The sequence below is a fragment of the Nicotiana sylvestris genome, chromosome 10, assembly GCF_000393655.2.
Source record: "Nicotiana sylvestris chromosome 10, ASM39365v2, whole genome shotgun sequence".
Classification (NCBI taxonomy): Eukaryota; Viridiplantae; Streptophyta; class Magnoliopsida; order Solanales; family Solanaceae; genus Nicotiana; species Nicotiana sylvestris.
In genome coordinates, this window is record NC_091066.1 from 170,909,411 (window position 1) to 170,936,400 (window position 26,990).

General features: G+C 40.0%; 1 protein-coding gene across 1 annotated transcript; it reads right to left on the minus strand.

Moving 5' to 3' along the window:
• Nucleotides 1–13,492: 13,492 nt before the first annotated feature.
• On the minus strand, nt 13,493–14,317 carry LOC138880254 (uncharacterized). The gene has a single exon (XM_070159933.1). The coding sequence runs from the start codon at nt 14,315–14,317 to the stop codon at nt 13,493–13,495; it is 825 nt and encodes a 274-aa protein (XP_070016034.1).
• Nucleotides 14,318–26,990: the final 12,673 nt, after the last annotated feature.

The window sequence follows — 26,990 nt, forward strand, 5'->3', positions numbered from 1 at the left end:
ATTCGCGATGATTTTAGATTTTCTTGTGCTATAGCCTATGACCGTTCCTCTTTTTTGCGTTTTAGTACCATAAAAGTGAAATTCTGTCTGATTCCAAGATCTTCGTATCCTATAGCACAGGCTTTCTGCATGGGCCCGGGCCCCTGGATCGGATCACGTAAAATTTTGCCAAGACATTGAAAATAACCTAAGGAATAATAGTCAACGTCTCGTTATGATCGTTCCTCATTTTTCGCGTTTTAGGACACATAAAATTGGAATTCTGCTCGATTCAAAGATTTTGGTGTGCTATAGCTCACGCCTTCCATATGGGTCCGGGATCTCAGACCCAGATCGCCTAAAATTTTGTCGGGACATCAAAAAAATCCTAAGGAATAATAGTCACCGCCTCGGCATGATAGTTCCGCGATTTTTGGTGTTTTTAGGGTCATAAAATTGAAATTCTATACGATTCCCAGATTTCGTAGCTATAACCCACCTTCCAGATGGGATATAATCTGGATAATCTAAAAAAAATTTGGGCCATCAAGAAAGAGCTAAGGAATAATATTCACTGCCTCACCATGACCATTCCTTATTTTTTGGCATTTTAGGGCCATAAAACTGGAATTCCGCCCGATTCCTAGATTTTCATGTGCGCCCACACCTTCCGTATGGGCCCTGTCCTCCGAAACTGGATTACCTAAATTTTGTCATGCTATATAAAACAACCTAAGGAACAATAGTCACTGCCTCGCCATGACCGTTCCTCGTTTTTGGCGTTTTAGGGCCATCAAACTAGAATTCCGCCTAATTCCCAGATTTTCGTGTGCTATAGCCCACGCTTACTAAAATTTTGCCGAGCCATGAAAAATGACCTAAGGGACAATATGTTTGCCTCGCCGTGACCTTTCCATTTTTTGCATTTTAGGGTAATAAAACTGGAATTCCATCGATTTTCGTATGCTATATAGTTCTAGTTTTAGGTTTCACAAAATTGAACAATTTTGACCAAGCTACTTCCATGGTTACTTTGATTTTGTTTTTGTGGTATTTTAGCTCATTATTTGTGTTTGTTAAAAAGTATGTTGAATTGAGATTATTGTTAATTGAGTTATTAGTTATGAAATTGTTAGTTTAAACTGTTAATTTTTAATGTGTTTACTTCTTGACTTTCTTGAAGTGTTATTGAAAAGATTGTTTGCTTTGTTTACCTCGAAAATACGAGTAACAATTAAATTTGATTTGTGGTTTTAAAGATATGTGATTCAGTTCAATACCAATTAATAATCAAGAAGTATAAAGTATAAATGAAAGAAATAAGTGAATCAAAACAATGTTACTTAAGCAGTATCGACCTCGAGCTTAGTGACCTCGAGATGAACCAAGAACAATAAAGATAAAGGACAAATCTGATGAACAATGAGCGAGAAACATAGGATAGTATATTCTTTGCTAATCAAGGTACATTTTCATTTACAACAAAGATTCTTATTGGGACAGCTGTATAACCGCCTAGTACGGATATGTACCGATTTGTACAAATCTATTCCGGAATTTATGCCATGATCTTGGGGACATGGCAGGAATCTTTTCCTTCTGTAACAAACTTACAACGCGACTATCTCGGAGCCGGTCGTGCTTGACTCCGATGTTCCTCACGTACTTCGATCCTCGAGCATTGCATTTCGTCTTCAAGCTTGAGTCTGGCACGTCGAGCTCAAACTCGACCTTACCTGAACTCGGTCTTAAAGTGACCCCTCGAGCCCGGAAAATAGGGCATACCTGATTTCGACTGTATACAAATAGTCCCCGCGTTTCTTAGAATATGATGATAAGAAATGATTTGAACCTCGATTCTCTAGAATCTCTTATGATGATGTCATTCCCATGACATAGGCGTTCGAAGTAACCAAACGTCCCATCGGTTCGATTCCCCAAAACATTAAATGTACGCCAATAATGGTCGGCCACTAGCACCGCCGAGCCGTCGCCCCTCTTCTATAAATATGGGGTTCCTTCTTTGAACTAAAAACTTTTCCTCTTCATTGTATTTACCCTACTCAGTTTTTCCCCTTCATCTCCTTCTCCTCTAATTACTTTTTACTTCGGTCACCGAAAAACTTCAAGCTCCTGTAAAAGACCACACTCTGCTACCGCCTATATTCCTTAGTTTAGACCTATGGCTAAAATTTTAAAAATAGTCCTCCAAAAAGAGAAAGCATCGTCCTTTTCTACTTCCTGGCTGACCAAACCAGTGGCACCGCCGGCTCTTCACGAAATCACCCCCGGTCCGTGCGTGATAAATAAGGATTTTAATGTTGAAAATCCTCCCGATATCCTAGGCCGGTGCGAACATTGTATCTCGATACATCAGTTTGATATCAAAGAAATACCTCAAAGCCATGAAGAAGGACTGCGGCTGGGGAGACTATGCCGTGGTTCAGATCCCAGGCCCGTGGAAAGCATCACTACCCATGTGGAGGGCTTTTTAAGTGTTTACACTTACCCTTTCACACTGGATCCCCTCGATCTGATAGTGATCGACTTTTGCAAAATGTACGAGGTTACCCTCAGCTAAATCTATCTTTCCTTTTGGCATATCATGATCATGTTGTGCTATTTTGCCAATAAAGTCGAGGGATTGGAATTTACTCTCAACCACCTCATTCGGTTGTATCGGCCTCACCTGTTTCGAGGGCTCATCAAACTGCAGCGTCGAACAAAGAAGACCTTCTTTGCTAGTAATGATGAAGACAAAGATCGAGGCTGGATGAGTCGGTTCATCAGAGTAAGGACTTCGGATGTCATCCTTAGGGACAAAATGTCGTTCCCGGAAAGATGGAACTTTAATCATAAGTTGGGTTCTTTCCCAAATACCTATTCATATTCTGCTTCTGTGTTCCATAATGTTTTTACCTTTTCTGTAGTTGTTGCTTGGATGCCTCATACTATCCCTGACCTCGAGGACTGGGTTCGAAAGTTGGTTGCGACCTCCTCATATGATGAGCGCAAATGGAGAGATTTATCAAGGGGAAAATGGAGGCCAAACATCATGGCGAGTTCTTCCCAAGCTTTGATACCTCTCTTTTATTGGCGATGTCATCTTATTCATGTTTATTTGTGCAGGCATTAGAGATGTTTCCGAAATGAGGCCAGCCCCGCCTGGGGAAGGGACCGAGTCCCCGATTCCGAAATCAGGGAAGGACAACAAAAGAAAGAGGGCTTTGAAGCCCGAAGATACCCAAGATGAGGAGGCCCCTACTCGGAAGCCGAGGAGGGAGCTTATCCATGTGGACTTGGATTCATCCATTAAACATCTGGAAGACTAAGAGAACGAAGGTGAAGAATCAGCGCTGGTGTCCCGAACTAGGAAACTAGTCGAGGGCGCCAAGTCCTCCAAACCTAATACCTTACCTCTCGATGAAGGAACTCCAAAGAAAGACTCGGGTGAAGCCCTCGAGTCCCCGGAGATAGAGATCATTCCTCCTCCTTTAACAAATACACCGGAAGGGACAAGAACTGAGAGGGACAAAGCTAATCAGAGCGCCCTGAGTGAGGAGCTCGGGGCCGTGACAATGGTTCACTCACCTTATCTACCATCTTACTTCGATGAGGCAATAAAGGATGCTCGGGCTCTGTGAACACCCGACCTGAGCAAGGTTCTAGAAGAAGACCCTTTTCGGGACTATTTCACTGGGGTCGACGATGTTAGTGACCTTAAGGATACATCCACTTTCTTCGAAGAGGCTTAACGCCTCCTCTCTCAGGTAAATGCTAACTTTTATTGTTGTAATTTTTTCTTTTCTTCCCTTGCTTTGACTGACATATCTATCTTCATTATATGTGTAGGCCATCGTCAAGTTCAAAGCCGAGCTGAGCCAATGTGAGGCCGAGCTTAGGAAGGTTTCGGGTGAAGAGAAGGTCGTGAACCTCCTCTGTAGCCAAAAGGATGAGGATCTCAAGGACCTTCAGACTGAATTGGACAAATCTCGAAAAAATGAGGTCGAGCTAGATATGTAGGTAATTGTAATTTTAACAGAGTATGGTCTTCTTGGCCTTACATCGGAGGCTAATACTTTGATGTCTCAACTGCAGCAAAAAGTTGGAGATAATTGGGTAGCTCCGGGGCGAGGTTAATCAAGTTAAGACTAACTGCCACCAATGGAAAGAGAACATGGATCGGCTCGTTGCCGATAAAGAATTTGCTAGAGCCCAAATGGCCTCGGCTGAGACTCATGTAGAGTTAAGGGAGGTATCCTACTGGGAAAAATGGAGTAATGATATGGCCAAGTGCCAAGCCCGGAGGGAGACTCTCGAAGAAATCCACGCCCGAGGATTTGACCTCACTGAAGAAATAGACCTAGCATAGGTGCTGGAAACCGATGCTAGGTTTCTTGTTTCTTCTGATGACAAATGCTGCGAGTAGTTCCGAGGGCAGGGAAAGTGAAGAAGGAGCCCTCGAGGAGGAGGAGGTTCCCGAAGATAGAGCTCCTGAGGATGCAGTTCCCGGGGATGTTACTTTCGAGGATGTAGCCCCGGAATAGATTAGGTTCTTTTTTTTTGAGTAAGGGCCCCTCGTGGTTGTTGTTAATATCCTTTGTAAACACCTCTTATGAATATAAAAGGATCTCTTTGCTTCATTTTTGATTTGTATCGAATTCTGTCTCATCTTTATTTGTAAAAGAAATTTGATGTTATAACTTTAATGATCAGTCCGATTATTGGCTTGAACTCAGAACATAATAAACCCTTAGATTTTTATTGAGTAATACAATACCTCATAAGGTTTTTTATTAATCCTCGAGCTGAGCTTAAATTGATTTGATGCGAGCTCGGAATGTCGAGAATCTTGAGTCCGAGTTGAGTGAGAGCAAGGTCTCGAACACTATATATTTTGGGCCTTAGGCTATATCGGCCCTTGGGCTCTTTTAGGTTGGGCCAATTTGGCCTTTAAAGCGGCTATAATTTTTCCCTTTTTTCGGCTAAAAGACTTAGTGAAAATTTATCTATGTCTTAGCATGTGTTTTTATATACCTGTTGGGTTTTTCAAAGGTTCAACGGATCGGAACCTTATTTGTAATTTATTTGTGCAAATATAATCAAACACCTCTTGAGGTTTTTTTGAAGGCTGATGTTATCGAAGCCTTTAAATTATTCAAGGACTGATTTTATCAAAGGCCTTTATTATTTGTTTTTGTCGAGGGTAACCTGATTTAACCGATTTTTTCAAAGTGTTTGAAGGCCTTTGATTTATGAGGAAGTCGGACGTCTCCAAGCCGCATTATTTTAGCCGTAGCCTTTTTATATGACCGTAGTCTTTAATATGGCCGTAGCCTTCGGGTATGTCTCTTGGACTTGTTTTCCGATAACCTTTCGAGCTTGTTCAAAAGGTTAGTCCCCGAGTATGATGGCCTTGGCCTTTATATCGAGGGGATGCCTCTTTGAGGTCTTATGAGTTCGAGTTTTTGATGACTCAGATGAGTTGACCGTCGATGATAGTCCCGGGTATTCGGGGTGTATTTGTGTTCTGGCCGTTGCGTCATTTCTCATAGAATTATAAGTGTAGAGCTCGTATAATAGTAGACTTCTTTGAGACACAAAGAGTTTTGATATAGAAAGAATGCTTCTTTGAATAATTGATACATGCGTACATGTTTTGTCGTCGGGGCTCGACTATTCTCTATGGACACAGTTCATTTGACCGTTTGGCCCATTACAAAGTTATTCTATTGAGGCCCTCTTTGGCATGAAGTATTTTCCTCGAAAATATAACCTCCGAGGGTGATGCCTCCCAGTATTCGAGTTTGATTGAAAAGAAGCCTTGGATACTATTGAGTTCTCCTTAGGTAGCACATAGTTGTTGCCTCGTTAAAAACCATGCCGGTAAAACCCATTTGGGACAAAATCCGATCTAAGGGAAAAAAGTGTAACGCATGCTTTAAAACCTAAGGCCTTCGTGTAAAAAGGTGCCTTCGATAGCTTCGACCGAACACCTACAATAGGTTAGTTTCAAATTCAGATGGACAGAAAGAGAAAGTCATACCTTAGAAATAGTATCGTTTGAGTAATGATACATTCCCATTGTTTGGCAGTTGTTCACCTTCCATTGTGCTAAGTTTGTGAGATCCTTTTCCGAAAACTCCGAGGACTCAGTACGTTCCTTCCCAATTCGGGCCCAGTTTTCTTTCATTTGGGTCTCGAGTATTAAGGGTGACTTTCCGTAGAACTAAGTCCCCGATTCTGAAATGTCGAAGATTGGTCCTTCTATTGTAGTATCTCTCGATTCTTTGCTTCTGCACGGCCATCCGAACGAGTACTGCCTCTTATTTTTCATCTAACAGCTCGAGGCTAGTATTCATGGCCTCGTGATTTGACTCCTTCGATGCATGTCGAAACCTGATGCTGGATTCTTCGACCTCGACAGAGATAAGGGCCTCTGAGCCATATATTAAAGAGAATGGAGTAGCCCCTGTGCTAGATTTTGATGTTGTTCAATATGCCCAAAGGACCTCGAGTAGAACTTCTCTCCATTTTCCCTTTGCATCGTCCAAATTGACTCGGCCTGTCCATTCTAGTTGGGTGGTATGGCGTTGATAAGATCCTCTTTATTTTGTGTGCTTCGAGGAACCCCATTACTTTGTTACCAATGAATTGCTTTCCATTGTCACATACAATCTCGGCAGGTATCCCGAACCGGCACATGACGTGGTCCCAGATGAAGTCAATAACTTCTTTTTCTCTGACCTTTTCGAAGGCTTGCGCTTCCACCCATTTGAAAAAATAATCGGTCATAAACAAAATAAATTTGGCTTTACCTGGGGCCGTTGGTAGAGGGCCGACTATGTCCATTCCTCATTCCATTAAAGGCCACGGGGATAGGACCGAGTGGAGTTATTCTCCGGGCTGATGGATCATCAGTGCAAATCGTTGGCACTTATCCATTTTTTGACAAATTCCTTAGAATCTTTTTCCATGTTGTCCCAGTAATACACTGCTCTAATAATTTTGCGAATCAAAGACTCGGCGCTGGAGTGGTTTCCACAAGTACCTTCGTGGATTTCTCGAAGAACATAATCGGTTTCCCCGGCCCTAAACATACCGCCATTGGCCTATCGAACGTTCTCCTATGCAATGTTCCATCTTCATTTAATGCAAACCTAGTAGCCTTGGTTCGTAGGGCCCTCAATTCTTTATGGTCCGACAGGAGTTTTCCATTTTTCAAATAATCGATATACTTATTCCTCCAGTCCCAAGTCAAACTTGTTGAATTTATATCGGCATGACCCTCTTCAACCACAGACCTTGATAACTGGACGACAGTCCCCATGACGATATAATCTTCTTCAACCGAGGATCCCAAATTAGAAAGTGCATCGGCCTCACTATTTTGCTCTCGAGGCACATGATCTAGAGTCCATTCCTTGAAGCGATGTAATGTTACATGTAGTTTATCCAAGTATCATTGTATCCTATCCTCTCGAACTTCAAAACTTTTGTTTACTTGGTTTACCACCAACAGTGAATCGCACTTGGCTTCAATGACTTCTGCTCCCAAGCTCTTAGCTAGCTCGAGACCTGCAATCATGGCCTCATACTCGGCCTTATTATTATTCAACCTAGAAGTTTTGATAGATTGTCTAATGGTACTACCCGTAGGTGGCTTTAATACAATGCCAATCCTGGACCCTTTCACATTCGAGGCACCGTCTGTGAAAAGGGTGATGTACCCGATCTTAGTAGGAGTTCTTTCTCCACTACGGGTACGAGGGTTGGTGTAAATCGGCCACGAAGTTAGCTAGTATTTGAGACATGATGTCCGTTTGGGGTTGATATTCGGTATCGTACCCGCTAAGTTCGACGGCCCATTTGGCCAACCGACCCGATAGTTCGGGCTTATGCAAAATATTTCGAAGGGGGTAAGTGGTTAATACACATATGGGATGATATTGAAAATATGACTTTAGCTTCCTAGATGAGCTTATCAATGCAATTGCTAATTTTTCTAAGTAAGGGTACTTAGTTTCAGCATCTCCCAGAGTTCGTCTTACATAATAACCATGGAGTTGCGTTCCTTGCTCTTCTCGAACTAGTATGCCACTTACCGCTATCTCGGACACTACCAAATATAAGTAAAGATTTTCATCTACCTTCGGGGTGTGAAGCAAAGGCGGGCTCGATAAGTATCTCTTCAATTCATCTAAGGCTTGCTGGCATTCCGGGGTCCATGCGAAATCCCTTTTCTTTTTGAGCAAGGAAAAGAACCTATGACTTCGATTTGATGACCTCGAAATGAACCGACCCATGACGGCTATTCGACCTGTTAGCCTTTGCACGACCTTCACACTATCCATGACCATGATATCTTTGATGGCTTTGATCTTATCGAGGTTAATTTTGATACCTCTGATTTGACATCATGAAGCCGAGGAACTTTCCCGAGCTGACTTGTCACAACCCTAAACCCGGACCCGGTCGTGATGGCGCCTCTCGTGAAGACAAGTCCAACCAACACACTCCCAATTCATTTTAAGCAATTAGATAATACAAAATAAGTATTAATCACAATATTAATCCCAAAATAAAGTGGAATAATACGGTTGTGGAATAGACATAGCCTGACATCGGGATGTCGCCAGTCATGAGCATCTATCATAAACTACAAGTCTGAAAGAGTTTACTCAACTATTACATAACTAAAATAGGAGAAAATAAGATAGAGGGAGATGCACTGGGCTGCGAACGCCAAGCAGCTACCTAGTGAATCCCCGAAGTCTGCTGGAAGCTCTCAATCCTCGCAAGCAGGACCTGAAGAGCCTGAATCTGCACACGTGGTGCAGGAAGTAAAGTGAGTACTCCAACTCAGTGAGTAATAATAATAAATGCAGACTGAGCAATAAGAAATCATGTAAAGGCACATCAACAGGCTATAAAGAAGTATTAAAAGCCAGTGAAAGCAATGAAACAATGAAAATACGTAAAAGTCACTTTAGTTCAATTTAAGCTTCTTTAGAATGCCTTTTTATCAGTTAAGCAAGTAAATGATAGGCAACTAGAAAATATAAACACATAAAGAACCGCCCCTCAGGCACAATACCAACAAAATCAGCCCCTCGGGCAACACATGGAACAATACCAGCCCCTCGGGCTATATCTCATGTCACAATGGTACCTGCGCTCACTGGGGGTGTGCAGACTCCTAGAGGGGCCCCTTACTACCCAAGCACAATATCAAGCCATCTCGTGGCATAATCACATAGGCTCTCGGCCTCATATCAGCAAGCCACCTCGTGGCGTACAAATCGCAGGCCCTCGGCCTCATAATCATAATAAGTGTTTCCTCACAATATAGGCCCTTGGCTTTACACAGTCAGAATCTCACAAGCCACTCGGGCAACAGTAAAACATGATGCTCAGCCCAAAATATCATTTAAAATATCATTTTAAGTGTTAAAGCAGAGTAAACATGGTCGAGTTATGAAAATAGTAGAATATTGCATGACTGAGTTCAAGTATAAAGTCAAAACAATGAGGAAATATCAATAAAAAAATTTCTAAGGGTCCAAATAGTTGGCACGAGGCCCAAATATGGCATTCATCCCAAAACATGATGATAGCAAATAGTTTTCAATCAAATATACGGTAAAACAATCATTCGGGATGGACTAAGTCAGAATCTCCAACGGTGCCCCACCCCATGCTCGTCATCTAGCGTGTGCGTCACCTCAATATAGTACCATGATGTACAATCTGAGGTTTCATACCCTCAGGACAACATTTAAAATCATTACTCACCTCAATCCGGTCCAAACTCTAGCTCGCAACACCTTTGCCTCTCGAATCGGCCTCAACTCGCGTCGAATCTATCCAAAATCAGAATCACGATGTCAAAATATGCTAAAGGAATGAAGCCCATGCGAAAATAATCAATTTACAACATCAATCCCGAAATTAACCAAAACCCGACCCCCTGGGCCCACATCTCGAAATTTGATAAATTTTACATCAATATATTCCTTATCTCCCCACGATTCATACATATCAAAAGTACCAAAATCTGACCACAAATGGCCCCTCAAATCATCAAGTCAAGGTCTCCAATACCAAGCCCTAGTTTCCCAATTTTTAACCCTTAATCTCCATAATTACAACTCTAATAAGTGAAATAATACCATAGAAACGAGTTTTAGGTTCAACAATCTTACCTCCAGACGTTATCCCTTGAATTCCTCTTCAAAATGGCTTTCCCAAGCTCAACCCGAATAAAAATGGTGAAGAAATAGCTCAAAATCGCGAAGAAACCTTTTATACTTTCTGACCTAGGCTTTTCGCACCTGCGGTCCTGTTCCCGCTTTTGCGGCCTAATCCACCGCATCTGCGATTTTCACTTAAATGGCCATTTCCGCATCTGCGGTTAAAAACTCGCACCTATGCTACCGCATGTGCGCCAACTTCACCGCTTCTGCTGTTCCTGAAAACTTCTTCTTGGCCTCATCTGCAGCTGCCTTCCACTTCTACGATTATCGCACCTGCGGCCTCCCAATCGCAGGTGCGGTCATGACAGCAACAATATGCTTCAGCTGTCCCAACTCAACTTCAAACCTTCCGCCAACCATCCAAAATCACTCTGAGGCCCTCGGGACCTCAACCCAAAGCACAAACCAGTCATATACCACTATCAAAACTTATACCAATCTTCGCAACACCTCAAACAACATCGAATCGATCAAATCACATCGAATTCAAGCCTAAGGTTCCAAAATTTCTGAATCCCGCTTTTGATAAAAAAATCTACCAAACCACGTTCGAATGACCTGAAATTTTGCACACACATCCCAAATGACACAACGGACCTACTGCAACTCCTGGAATTCCATTCTGACCCCTATATCAAAAATCTCACTTATCAACCGGAAAATGCCAAAATCTCAATTTCGCCAATTCAAGCCTAAACCTTCTGCGGACCTCCAAAACACACTTCGACCACGCTCCTAAGTCCCAAATCACCTAACGGAGCTAAACAAATCATAAAAATTCCGATCCTAGATCATATACTAACAGGTCAAAACTTGGTCAAATCTTTCAAATTTTAAACTTCAAACTGAGAACTGTTTTCCCAAATTCATTCTGATTATCCTAAAAATCATAATCGATGATTTACATAAGTGATAATACATCACACGGGGATAGAAATGCCCAATAACTAGCAAGCAAAGTACAAAATCTCAAAATGACCGGTCGGGTCGTTACACGACTCCAAAGGCACATTTTCTGGGTTAAGCTTCATGTTGTATTTTCTCAAAATTTTGAATGTTTCCTGCAAAATGAGTCAAATGGTCCTCTGCGTGAGGGACTTAACCAAAATATCATCAATGTAAACTTCCATTGTTTTACCTATTTATTCTTCGAACATTTTGTTAACTGGGCGTTCGTATGTAGCTCCTGCATTTTTTAGCCCGAAGGGCATTATGTTGTAACAATAAGTTTCTAATTTAGTAATAAAGAAGTCTTTTCCTGGTCCTCCGGGTTCATATGAATTTGATTGTACCCTGAGTAGGCATCGAGAAAAGTTAGGATCTCGTGACCGGCCGTGGTATCGATCATGCGATCGATATTAGGTAGTGGAAAAGAGTCTTTGGGGCATGCTTTGTTCAAATCCTTGTAATCTTCACACATTCTAAGTTTTTTCCTTTTTAGGAACTACACTACGTTGGCTAACCATTCGGGGTATTTTACCTCCTGACTAGATCTTATTTTAAGAAGTTTGGTTACCTCGTCCTTTATAAATGCGTGCTTCACCTCGGACTGGGGCCTCCTTTTTTGCTTTACCGGTTTAAACCTGGGGTCAAGGCTTAGATGGTGTTTAGTTATTTCTGGTGGAATCCCTGCCATATCTAAATGGAACCAAGCAAAGCAATCCATATTATAAATAAGAAATTGAATGAGTTGTTTTCCTAATTTCGGGGGTTAATCTCGTTCCCAGGTATACTATTCTCTCGAGAATGTATTCGATTAGTACGACCTACTCTAGTTCCTCGATCATTGACTTAGTTGCATCGGACTCTTCGGGAATGACGAAAGTTCGAGGAGTAAGAAAATCCTCTTCTTCGTCTTCGATTACCTATTGCTCCGGTTTTGTTGAGGCTGGAGGCGGTGATTGCTATTTGGCCGCTTGCTTACCTTTGGTGTTTGACTTTTACAAGGTTGAAGGCTCTGGTATTGACGTCACTTCATCGACAACAAATATCTCCTTTGCAGCATGTTGCTCTCCATAAATCATTTTCACTCCATCCTCTGTTGGGAACTTCATCATCTGATGAAGAGTTGAAGGTACTGCCCTCATGTTGTGTATCCATGGTCTCCCGAGGAGTGAATTATACCTCATATCACCTTTGATGACATGGAATTTTGTATCCTGTATGGTTTCGACTATGTTTACTGGTAGGATTATCTCCCTCTTTGTTGTTTCGCTTGCCATGTTGAAACCATTTAGGACCCGGGATGTAGGTATAATCTGATCTTGTAGGCCAAACTGTTCTACGACCCTCGATCTAATTATGTTTGTTGAGCTACCTGGATCCACTAGAACACGTTTAACTTGAATTTATTTAAAAGTAGAAATTACCAGGGCATCATTGCGCGACTGAGATATGTCTTCTGCTTCCTCATCACAGAATGATAGGACGTCCTCGGGAACATAGCTCTGAGTCCATTTTTTTCTTGTGATCGACAACTTGGTGCGTTTGAATACAGGTCCTTATGGGACATCGACACCGCCAACAATCATGAGCATTACATGTTGTGGTTTTTCCTGATCATTTTTTCTTGCATCTCTCTCCCCGAAGTGTTTCTTAGCTCGATCACTGAGAAATTCTGGAAGATGACCCTCGTTGAACAACCGAGCTACCTCCTCCCTTAGCTTCCTGTAGTCTTCGGTTCTATGTCAATGTGTGTCATGATACTTACACATTAAGTTTGGATTCCTTTGAGAAGGATCGATTTATAGGCGTAAGCCATCTGGTGTCTTTAATTCTTCCAATAACTGACACAATCCCTGATGCATCCATGCTGAAATTATACTCCGATAATCAAGGTGCCTCTGTTGGGTCAGTATGCTTATCGAACCCATTCTTACTCATGAGTTCCCGAGAACTTTGTCCTCGATCATTTCTCTGATCGTTCCAAGGAGCGTTACGACCCAAACAGTTGTTTCTCCAATTGAAGTATGGCTGATACAGTTCCCTGTTTGATCTTGATTCCATGTCTGTATCCCTCGGGGGTTTTGCTGCCAACCTATTAGAATGAATTGAGCCCGAGGGAGCTCCTAACTGGTCGTCCTCGACCCTGATCTTTGATTGATAACAATTATGTACATCTGACCATGTCAAAATTTGATACTCGATCATGTTCTGCTTTAATTGTCGAGATGCAATCGAACTTCGTTCGTTCAAACCCTGCATAAAGGTTGTACTGCCCAGTCATCGGAGACCGATGGTAGTTCCATTCTTTCCATCTAAAACCTCGACATTAACTCCCTTAATATCTCGCCGGTCCTTTGTTTTATCTTGAAAACATCCGATTTCGTCGTTGCCACCTTTATGGCCATGGCATGCGCTTTCACGAAGGCATCTACTAACATAAAAAATGAATCGATAGAGTTCGGGGGCAAGTTGTGGTACCAAATCATGGCTCCTTTCGACAATGTTTTCCCAAACATTTTCAATAATGCTGATTCGATCTCATCGACATTCAAGTCATTTCTTTTGATCCCGCAAGTGTATGAAGTAATATGCTTGTTGGGGTCGGTTGTCCCATTATATTTGGGTATATCGGGCATGCAAAACTTTTTAGAAATGGGCATCGGAGCCGCGCTTTGAGGGAATGATTTTTGTATGAACTTTTTGGCATCTAAACCCTTCAAGACCGAGGGTGTCCCCGATATTTGATCAACACGGGAGTTATAAGTCTCCACCTTTTTGTCATTTTCTTTGATCTTCTTTTCGCCGGACTCGATCCTCTTGGTGAGATCTTCGAGCATCCTTATAATGGTAGGGTTAGTCCCCGAGTCATTTCCATTTGACCTCTCTAGCACTGGTTCAGCACGACGAGTGTTTTCTGGTCCAGCTATACTCGGAGTCTTATTCTGACTTTGAAGTTGAGCAATGGCGATCTGTTGAACTTTCAGCATCTCGAATATCACTTGGAGGCTGACTTCCCCATCTCTTATTCCTTGTGTTTCTTGGCCGCCAGATCGGGCTTTCCTGCGTACACTCCCCGCGAGGTCTGTGCCTAAATTCGCGTTTAAAGCAATGTGTGAACTAACATCAATTGGGACCATATTTGGCACTTCTCCAGGGTTTATTGGTGGTACACCGACCTATATTGTTGTTTTCTCCATGAAATCCAAGACCTTCGTCGTCATGAATAGGTGCGTTTGCGAGTTTGACATGTTTAATCCTAAGAATCAAAAATTCTTGACAAGAAAAAGTGAAAAAATAACGTGTGTTATGAGAATGAGTAATGAAATAATCACTATTATCTTTAGCCCCACGGTGGGCGCCAAACTGTTTACCTCGAAAATACGAGTAACTATTAGATTTGATTTGTGGTTTTAAAGATATGTGATTCAGTTCAATACCAATTAATAATCAAGAAGTATAAAGTATAAATGAAAGAAATAAGTGAATCAAATCAGTGTTACTTAAGCAGTATCGACCTCGAGCTTAGTGACCTTGAGATGAACCAAGAACAATAAAGATAATGGACAAATCTGATGAACAATGAGCGAGAAAGTAGGATAGTATATTCTTTGCCAATGATTAGATGATTTTTACAAATAATTGAGGTCCCCTTTATATAATAGAGGAAACACTAATCAAGGTACATTTTTATTTACTGTAAAGAATCTTATTGGGACAGTTGTATAACCGCCTAATACGGATATGTACCGATTCGTACAAATCTATTCCGGAATTTATGCCATGATCTTGGGGACGTGGCGGAAATCATGTCCTTCTGTAACAAACTAACAACGGCACTGTCTCGGAGCCGGTCGTGCTTGACTCCGATGTTCCTCACGTACTTCGATCCTCGAGCATTACATTCCGTCTTCGAGCTCGAGTCTGGTCCGTCGAGCTCGAACTCGACCTTACATGAAGTCGGTTTTAAAGCGACCCCTCGAGCCCGGATGTATCTGATTTCGACCGTATACATGCTTAAAGCTGGTTATAAACGGAATAGTACATAGAAGGAATTACTAATTAACGAAAGAGACATTGGTGACTAATTATGTGAATATAAGGAATAGTTAGAGACTTCACAATCGGGTCAACGCTATTGCCCTATCGACTAGTTATGTGAATCTATATAATTTCTTGTGAACGTTTTAGCACTCTCTTTTTATTCTTTTATTGCTTCTACCAACTTTCATAACCATTAAATCGTCTTTATAATATATATATATATATATATATATATATATATATATGAAATTGTTTAACTTTTATTTTGATCTAATCTTAGCCCGCCGTTAAGAACAAAATTGTTTTTATCCTTTATCCATAACGTACAGAATTCAATACTAAAATTAATTTTAAATTTTTGTCAAAAGTTGATGGCAGATAGGAATGATTTAATTTGCTTGCCGTAATGGTATGAATGAATTAAAAGTCTAACAAAAGGAAAAATTAAGAAAATTCAAATAATACATGAGTAAATTTAAAGTTCTAACTTAGGTATCACACTTTCTTTTTAGTCTATTCCAAAAAGAATGATATCTTTATATATTTAAAAATAATCTATCATTAAAAAATTTAATTTATCCTCAATAGAATAATTTAGGACCGCAAAATTGCTTATGGCATTGTTTTAAATTGCAAATTTTGAAATAACTTTTTTCTTTCTTAAATTTCGTACTGAATCAAATTAGAAGATATAAAATTGGAGGGAGGGAGTAGCGTACCAACTCATCTCCACCACCAAAGCTCATTTTTTGCTGTTAAAATAGCACGGGCTAGCCAGTTTTCGGACTGGTCATTCAAAAATAGCCAGTGTTTGCAAAGTCATTAAAAAATAGCCACTATTTTGTTGCAACAGGGACTGGTCCAACATAATATACTGGAGATCGGTGCACATGTGTATGAACTTCCAGCATATTATGCTGGAACTCTAACACGCGGAAAGTTCCAGTGTAATATACTGGAGATTGAAGAACTTGTGCATGAACTTCCAACATATTATACTGGACCGGTATATTATACTGGAACTCCAGTATATTATGCTGGAGTTCCAGTATACTTATGTTGAAACTCCATTATAATATGCCGGAGTTCGAGTATACTTATGCTGGAACTCCATTATAATATACTGGAGTTTCGGTATACTTATGCTGGAACTCCAGTATACTTATGCTGGAACTCCAGTATATTATGCTGGAGTATTTTTCGAATTTTGAATAGTGTTTTCATTCAGATTTATCTTTACATGAAAAATGATTAAATTTTGATTACTTTTAAAATTGTGGCTATTTTTGAATGACCACTTGTAAATTGAATTTCTCCCTTTTTTACTAGGTATGCTTGGAGATTTGTAGGGGGAAGTACACAAATAACTATTCTTAGGGTAAGGATTAGTCAATACTTATTTTGTCCTAAAAATCTTGATTTTAGGATAATTCAGAACATTTGTATCTTGAAAAATTAAACTAAAAAAATTAAAAATCATGATATGTTGGCTAATTCCTAAATAGAATTCCTTTAGAGTGGCTACCTGGTATCATTTCTACGAGATTTGCGCCTAGGCCCAAGGGCTTTATTGCACATTAGAACTCGTAAAAATAGCACGGTATAACCAGTTTTCGGACTGGTCATTTAAAAATAGCCAGCGTTTACCAAGTCAATGAAAAATAACCATTATTTTGCTGCAATAGTGACCGGTCCAACATAATGTATTGGAGTTCGGTGCACCTTTGTATAAACTCCAGCATATTATGCTGGATCGGTATAATTTGCTGGCTCCAGTATAATATACTAGAGACTGGAGCACCGGTGCTCCAAACTCCAGTATATTTTGCTGGACAAATATACTTGCTGGAACTCCAGTATATTATGTTGGAGTTCTAATGTACTTATGTTGGAACTCCATTATATTATGCTGGAGTTCCAGCATACTTATCCTGGAATTCCATTATAATATGTTGGAGTTCCAACATACTTATCCTGGAACTCCAGTATAATATGTTGGAGTTCAAGTATACTTATGTTGGAACTCCAACATAATATACTGGCGCATTTTTCGGGTTTTGAATAGTGTTTTCGCTCGAATTATCTTTACATGAAAAGTGGCTAAATTTTGATTACTTTTAAAATTGGGCTATTTTTAAACAATCAATTATAAATCTAGCTATTTTTTTATTTCCCCTTTGCCATTGCTTGGTCAGAGCCATCCGAATTGTCCGGGTCGCACAGGTCGAACAATGCGTACTTAAATAGAATACGTACAATTTAAATCTTAACATGACTTATGACCATGTTTACAATTTAAAAGATTACGTACAATTTGCTTTAGAAAAGTGAACTATGCGTAGTTAATAGAATATTTTAGCAAGCCATATTTATTACAAATATTATTGATTGAGTTCATTAACAAGTCTCCCATGTATCTCACGAAAAGAACTGATCTGAAATTATGTTGACTATTTTTTAATGGCTACAATAAAAATGTACGACTCATAGTTATAATACTTCTTGATCAAAATATTTCATTACATATATATATATATATATATATATATATATATAATTAATCTTTTCCTAAAGACGTGAGAGTGAAGAGACTTTATTATATTATAGTAGAAGGTATTAATTAGGAGGGAGGTTACCACAGACAATTCTTTAATATTAAAGCAAGTTGAAGAAATAATAAAGCAAAAAAAAAAACTAAATATGAAAAGAAACAACCATAGCACATGTATGCTAGAGAGCCAGCTCATTGGTAGAAAAGGTCTATAAATAACGATCAATGAAAAGTAATGAGATGCTCATACAAAAACTTTCATAAAAGTGTGAATTATAATTCATAATATGTCGTTGCTTAAACTTTGTTCTATTATCACCATTCTTCTCATGGCAACCACTAGTGAGTATTTATTTTTCTTTATCATTATATTATACAACTTTCTGTGTGTATGTATAAATAGGCATATTTTAAATGTAGACATGAATATGCATGACATTTAGCTATGTATCTTTTATGTTACATCAATTATAATTTGATTTTAATAATTGTGATTGTGAAATATTTCAGTTAATATATCGTGGTTCTCAAAGACACAAGCTATAGCTGCACTGGATATTGATCATGATCTGTCAGGACTCAAGAGCAGATTACTTCCACAACTTGCGACTTGTTGGAGAAGTTGTACTACCAACAATGACTGCAGTGATTGTTGGGTTTGTTGTACTTGTCATTTGACCATTGCAGATGGTACATATATGTGCATGAATGTCTAGATTAATTATCACTAGATAAGTAATTCCCTGTGATTTTAGTGCTTCTGTTGTATTATCTACTTTCCATGTCTTTCATAATTTGTACGAATAATGAAAAAATTTGCTTGCAAATGATTTTCCATTCAGAAATAATAATGGATTCTTGTGTGACTAATACATTTATTTAGTTTATTACTCTCTCCATTCAATTTATATATGTACTTTCCTTATTAGTCTGTTCCAAAAAAATATTACATATTTTTATGTTTAAATATAATTCATCTTTAAACTTTCTATTTTATTCATTTTGCTCTTAATGAAACACTTTTATAGGCTAAAAAATATTATGCATATTTAAAATCACAAGTTTAAAATATCGTATAACCACTCAAATATTATAATTTATTTAATACCACAAGTTCAAAAAAATTTAATTTTTTTTAACTCTATACCCATTCAAATTACGTCACATAAATTTAAAAAATAAAAAAATAATAAGTTTATTATTATCTATGTCATTTATATTAGGTTCCTCTTTCTTGTCATTTATTTATAGTTTGTTACCCTTCAGCTTTCTCTCATGTGCAGTCTTTCCTTTCCGATCTGTTTGCTACCTTTTTGATTTTTTTGCCTAAATTAAAGAGAGATGATGCATTTTGACGTCTTGAATTTCTTCTTTAATACAAGGCTCATAGAACTTTTCCAATAGTAACTACCCATCCTAATATTAATATTATTATTACAAAGTAAGGTATAAATTCCAACAAAAGAAAACTGCTCCAAAGGAAAATTTACTGGAGCTTGGCCACTTTAAAGCGAAAATAAAGTTTCAAAGGCACTAATTGATTAATAATCAAACCTCTATATAACAATTTTATCTATTTCGATAATTTTTAACCGCTACAGTAAAGTGTCGTTATATAAAATATATATCATAAGATAACATGAAAAATAATTGGTTCAGTTTTTTTTAATTATATTATAGTAAACTATTGTTATAAATGATGATTATTATAAAAATGTCAGATCAATTAATTAATATATAGTCTCATCTAGCAATTCACACAAACCTCAAAACTAAAATATAATACATCTCGCCAATCATGGACTAAGCAATAACAAGTTAATCGATAGATACAAAATGTTATACTAAATTTTTGTGCTTTTATATATTCAATAGTATAAAAATACAACTCTACTATATATTGACCTATAAAATTTACTCCTACTAGACCGTCGAAACCCGAAGGAGTAGACAGCCAAAAATAAATCATAGGTTGAAATATATAGATACATATATAATTCATATATATATATATATATACTCATTTGCCGCCCTTTTCTCCGGTGTGGAGACCAGAGAAGTAACCCTTGGGGTTACTCTCGAAGCCAGGCCTGGATATGTAAGCTCCTCCTCCACCTGGAGCCTTCATCATCCCGCAACCACCGCTGCCACCGCTGCTCCCTTTGGCAGTGCCGCCACCGCCACTGCCACCACAACCTTTAGCACCAATTCTTCCTCCACCACCATGTCACGACCCAAACTGAAGGGCTATGACTAGCACCCGACCACACTTGCCGCGCACCAACATACATTTCATCTAACCTTCATTATTATCTTTTAGGGCTGACGAGATCAATATAAATGGTAGATCTAGATCATGGACAACCAGCAATAAAATATGACGGCATCAACATACATAGCAGGGGATGACCAGACAATCAAGAAACTACATATAAGATATGAGCTACCACGCTACTATGAAAGACTATACAACAAAAACTAGCCGACAAGGCATACCAAACTATACATGAGCCGACACCTGTCTATGAGCCTCTAAATGAACATAAGTGTGGCAACATAGCCGGAACAGGGCCCTGACATAACCATAATGTCTATAACAAAAATTGCATACCAAGACCAAGGCAAGTCCGGAGAAGGGATCTCGCCAATCACCGCTGAACTGGACAGTCTACTGTGGTGGGGGAGCTGCACCTGCCTGTCTATCAGGACCTGCAGCACGACATGCAGCGTCCACAAATAAAAGGACGTCAGTACGAATAAAGTACTGAGTATGTAAGGCAAGGAACCATAAATACGATCAGTAATGTAAGCAAGGATAGAGAATATACAACCTGTAACATCTTAGTACCTCTGAGGGCTACTTACATGAAATGCATGATACATATGTATAAATACATAAACCTTTAAAGCATTCGCCTCTGTGGGCATCATCATCATCATATCGTACCCGGCCATAATAGGCTCGGTAAAAAAACGTACCCGGCCATCATAAGGCTCGGTAGAATCGTACCCGGCCACGTGGAGCTCGGTAAAACCCAACTGATCAGTGGTTGCACAATAGGTGCCGTACCCGGCCAACTATAGCGTGGCTCGGTAGAGTAAAATAGATACATATATATAATGCATGCTCGACTCATGGAATCACATTCTAAACCTTTCGGAGTGACGTAAGGTCGGTATCCTCTGTACACGTTATTAGGACTAACTCTTCACTATGAACCTTATAAGATTTAGGAAGTACGAACAACATTGATAACATAAGAATAAGAGAAGCAACATTAACATCAATCGTTCCATAAGAGGGAAAACAATGTAAGTACTGCTAGCTTCTAAGAGTAGAGTATCTTGGAAGCTCGTTCATTACATTATGTACAATCAGAGTCGTGCAAAAGAAGGAAAGGGATAGCCTCACATACCTTGTATATACTGCCCCAATCTCAAGCTATGCAATTGTCAAAACTCCTTAGTCTACAATAAGAGAAACGATACTATCGTTATCATTTAAGCGTCATAACTATTATGTATCAACCACAACCTATTTTACGATGAAACGGACAGCACCTCCCCTATATATATGACCTCACACCATTCAAAACAGTTACCAAACAGCCCAAACAACATCAATAATAAACATATTGAGCCTCCCAAAATAGTCCACACACAGCCTAATCACTCCATACATACGACAACCACCGTAGTCGTGTCAAACAACCTGAAAATGTTACGAATAACTATCAGCCCATAACCCTACATATATATGGTGTTTCTCCACACCCTTCCTCCTCCAAAACTCCACAAGATAGTAGTAAAATACGTAGCCCAACAACAACGCAAAACAGTCCACAAAACAATAACTTTACTACCAAACCTTTCGATATATATCTCACAAGTTCTAGCTTCAATGGCTTAGCCGCAACTTGGATAATCTTAAATACATATAGAGTAAGAGGTTCTTTACCTTTATACAGAAAGAATAACTCCAATTTGACCTTAAATTTCCATGAAATATCCCTCCAATGCTGCCACAACAACAAAAAAGCGAAACTAGCGATCAATTAGTGTTTTTCGGCACTAGAATCACTTTAGAAGGCTTGAAATCACCTAGGATTGATATTAAGAACATGAGGGAGTATTTACAGAACATAAACCCTTTAAAACAACCTCCCACACGAGCTGGAACGACACAAAAATGAGCAACAACAAGAAGAACAAGAGACTTACTAGCGCCACGGAATTCCCGACACTTGATTTGTGTTGTTTGCCCTTTTTTGGGTCTTGAATCTTGAGAGAACCTTGAGAGGATGTTCCTAGGGTTCTAAGGTCTGAAAATAGTGAAAAGAAATGACTTAAAACGGGTTGGAGGCATCCTATATAGGTCCAAATATCTTAAACCGACTTAGTGGGCCCCATAGAGAGGTGCTTGGCGCAGTCTCGCGAAAACGCGAATATCTCTCTACTCCGAGATCGTATCGATGAACGGTTTAATGCGTTGGAAACTAGACTCATAGATATTTAATTTTGTTGGTATATCACCCCGTAATTCCTTGTAAATTATTAGAAAAGATTAGAAACATTTGACCTAATGTTTAAGTAAAATTATGAACCTAAGTTGCGACAACTTTTGTCGACTTTTGTTTCATAACTCGTTTGACTTCAAGACTTATGATACGGATATTATATGGTTAAAATACCTTAATAAATGACCTCTTGAGTGTATTAAGCACCGCTAGATTACCTAAAAATACGAGTTACAACATCCTTGATTCGTTTAACTTCTAATACTGGTTAATCACCCTTATACACTCTTGTATCACTTAAGACCAATAGGATTGACTTCTTATCATCTCAAAGATAATTCCTTCTTGGATTTATGTTAACTAATATATGGCATGAACTAACACATGTGGATATGGGTTGTAACACCCTCCCCCCTTAGGAACATTCGTCCTCGAATGTAAGGGTTTATGGGGAGTTTAAATCATCGTGGATTCCAATGGAAATTTCCGATCAATTTTCCCCTATAAAATGGTCACTAGAAAAACTTGCAAGTAATTAAGCCCAACATATGGCTTCACAAGGCTACACAAAGCATTATGCGTATTTACATTATCTACATATCACCATTTTGTATTAAGGAGGAGTATTCTCAAATTATTGCTTACCTCATAGAGCCGTTTCACCTTCCAATGTATCCTGTCTTCCACCAGCATCCTTGTTATCTTCATTCTGGAATAAGTAAGGGTATTTAGACTTCATCTCCTCTTCTGCTTCCCATGTCATTTCTTCCATATTTTTGTTCCTCCACAATACTTTGACGGAAGCTACATCTTTTGTTCTCAGCTTGCGGACTTGCCGATCTAATATCGCCACTGGCACTTCTTCATATGATAGGTCCTCTGTAACTTGTACATCTTTGATAGGGACGACTCGAGAAGGGTCTCCAATACATTTTCTCAACATAGATACATGGAATACCGGGTGGACAAATTCCAATTCGGATGGCAATTCTAACTCATAAGCAACCTGTCCAATCCGTCGAAGAATTTTATACGGCCCGATATACCTTGGACTCAGCTTACCTTTCTTCCCAAAACGCATAATACCCTTCATTGGTGAGATCCTCAGGAAAACCCAATCACCAACCTCAAACTCTAGATCACGACGTCGGACATCAGAATAAGATTTTTGCCTGCTTTGTGCCGTCCTCAATCGCTCCTGTATCACTTTCACCTTCTCAATAGCTTGGTGAATCAAATCTGGCCCATATAATTCTGTTTCACCGACTTCGAACCATCCAACTGGTGATCTACATCTCCTCCCGTATAGTGCCTCGTATGGGGCCATTTTAATACTGGAATGGTAGCTATTGTTATAGGCGAATTCTATGAGTGGAAGATGATCATCCCAATTCCCCTTAAAATCTAGAACACATGCTCGTAGCATATCTTCCAGTGTCTGAATGGTACGTTCAGCCTGTCCGTCAGTCTGCGGATGAAATGCAGTGCTGAGATTTACCTGTGTGCCTAAACCCTTCTGGAAAGACCTCCAAAAGTTAGCCGTAAATTGAGCTCCTCGGTCTGATATAATAGATATGGGCACACCATGAAGCCTAACAATCTCCTTGATATACAACTTCGCATAATCTTCAGCCGTGTAAGTTGTCTTCACTGGCAGAAAATGGGCACATTTTGTAAGTCGATCAATTATCACCCAGATGGAGTCAAACTTATGATAAGAGCGAGGTAATCCAATAATGAAGTCCATATTAATCACCTCCCACTTCCAGGTCGGAATCTCTATATTTTGAAGCAATCCACCGGGTTTCTGATGTTCTATCTTTACTTGTTGACAATTGGGACACTGGGCTACAAATTCTGCAATAGACTTCTTCATATTATCCCACCAATACTGCTCCTTGACATCATGATACATCTTTGTCGAGCCGGGATGGATGGAATATCGGGATTGATGAATCTCATTCATAATCTTCTCTCGCAACCCTGCCACATTAGGCACACACAATCGGCTCTGGTATCTCAGTGCCCCGTCTTTTCCGATCCCAAAAGCCATACTTTTACACTGTTGAATGCTTTCTCTTAATCGTACTAAGATAGGATCTTCATATTGTCGTGCTTTTACCTCGGCTACCAAAGATGATTCTGATGTATTCTGTACAGTAACACCTCCATCATCAGAGTCTAACAATCTGATTCTCATATTGGCTAGCTGATGAAGCTCTTTAATCAACCCCCATCTACCTGCCTCAATATGTACTAAGCTTCCCATTGATTTACGGCTGAGAGCGTCTGCCACAACATTGGCTTTACCGGGATGATACAATATCTCGACGTCGTAGTCTTTCAATAATTCAAGCCACCTACGCTGCCTCAAATTCAACTCTTTCTGCTTGAAGATGTATTGTAAACTCTTGTGATCTGTGTAGATGTCAACATGGACGCCGTATAAGTAGTGCCGCCATATCTTCAAAGCATATATTACTGCAGCCAATTCCAAATCATGGGTTGGATAATTCTTTTCATGCTTCTTCAATTGTCTTGATGCATAAGCAATCACATTCCCACGCTGCATCAATACGCACCCCAAACCTATACCTGAGGCATCACAATATACCACATAACCTTTTGTTCCTTCAGGAAGAGTGAGCACTGGTGCAGATGTCAATCGATTCTTCAACTCCTGAAAACTACGTTCACAAGTGTCAGACCACTGGAATTTGGTAGCTTTTTGTGTTAACTTAGTCAATGGTGATGATATAGAGGAAAATCCTTCTACAAACCGCCTATAATATCCTGCTAGCCCTAGGAAGCTGCGGACTTCTGATGGTGTTGTAGGTCTCGGCCAATTCTTTACTGCATCGATCTTCTGAGTGTCGACACTAATACCCTCATCAGATATCACATGGCCAAGGAATGCTACTGAGTTCAGCCAGAATTCACATTTGGAGAGCTTAGCATATAACTTACGATCCTGAAGCGTCTGTAATACTATCCGCAAGTGGCCCGCATGTTCCACCTCCGAACGAGAATACACTAGAATGTCATCAATGAATACAATCATGAACACATCAAGATAGGGCCTGAATATAGTATTCATGAGATCCATAAAAGCTGCTGGGGCATTTGTTAGCCCGAACGACATCACCAAGAACTCAAAGTGCCCATATCTTGTCCGGAAGGCCGTCTTTGGAATATCTTTCTCCCTAACCCTCACCTGATGATACCCTGAACGTAAATCAATCTTAGAGAAATACTTGGCACCCTGGAGTTGGTCAAACAGGTCATCAATTCTTGGAAGTGGATACTTGTTCTTTATAGTAGACTTATTCAACTGTCGATAGTCGATACACATCCGTAACGACCCGTCTTTCTTCCGCACGAATAGGACTGGTGCACCCCAAGGTGAAGTGCTAGGCCTAATAAAGCCCTTATCCAGCAAGTCCTTCAACTGCACCTTCAACTCTCGCAACTCTACCGGGGCCATTCTGTATGGAGGAATAGAGATCGGTTGAGTGTCAGGCAACACATCAATGCTAAACTCAATCTCTCTTTCAGGAGGAAGGCCTGGGAGTTCATCTGGGAAAATATCTGGGAATTCGTTGACCACAGGGATTGATTGTAAAGTAGGCGGTTTCGCCTCCGCATCCCTAACGCGAACGAGATGATAAATGTAACCTTTTGAGATCATTTTCCTTGCCTTAAGATAGGAAATAAACCTACCTTTCGGTGTAGCAATGTTCCCTTTCCATTCAATGACGGGTTCACCCAGAAATTGGAACCTAACCATCTTCGTACGACAGTCAACATTTGCATAGCATGAGGCCAACCAGTCCATTCCCATTATCACATCAAAATCAACCATTTCTAACTCAAATAAATTTGCCGAGGTTTGACGACTACAAATCATCACAGTGCAACCTCTATATACCCTTCTAGCAATCACAGAATCTCCTATCGGAGTAGATACCGCAAGGGGTTTACTTATCAATTCAGGTTCAATGCCAAACTTATTAGCCACAAAGGGTGTAACATATGATAATGTAGATCCCGGATCAATCAGCGCATATACATCATAAGAAAACACAGATATAATACCTGTAACAACATCTGGAGACGACTCGAGATCCTGTCGACCTACTAGAGCATAGGTTCGATTTTGAGCACCACTCGAACTCGGCACTGCACCTCTACCCCTACCACGACCTGTCGACTGCTGAAAACCCCGTGCTGGAGGTCGAACTGATGAGGAAGAACCAGACACAGATCCAGTCGGCTGAGCCATACCATCACCTCCTCTATTAGGACAATCCCGCATCATATGGCCAGGCTGCCCGCACGAATAGCATGCATCAGAACCTCGACGACACAGTCCAAAGTGGGCCTTGCCGCACTGATCACAATGTGGTGTTGGGGGTCTCATCTGACTAGTATCCCTGTGATGTTGCGAGCCAGATGCCCGCGAACTCTGACCTGGACCAGAATAGGATCGATCATATCGAGGCCTCTGAAACTGTGGAGGAGCACTAGCTACAGGTGGCGCCGAACTCCTCGAAAACTGTGGCCTGATGCGGCCTCTGAAGTCATCAGAATACCCTGCAAATCTCGCCCTCTTATGCTGGCCCCTATCCTGCTCCCTAACTGCCCTCTGCTGGCGCTTACGATCCTCTAGGGTCTGGGCATAAGCTTGAATACGGGAAATAT

Coding starts and splice junctions, on each gene's coding strand:
- LOC138880254 (XM_070159933.1), bottom strand. CDS start 14,317: ATGGTCCCAATTGATGTTAGTTCACACATTGCTTTAAACGCGAATTTA.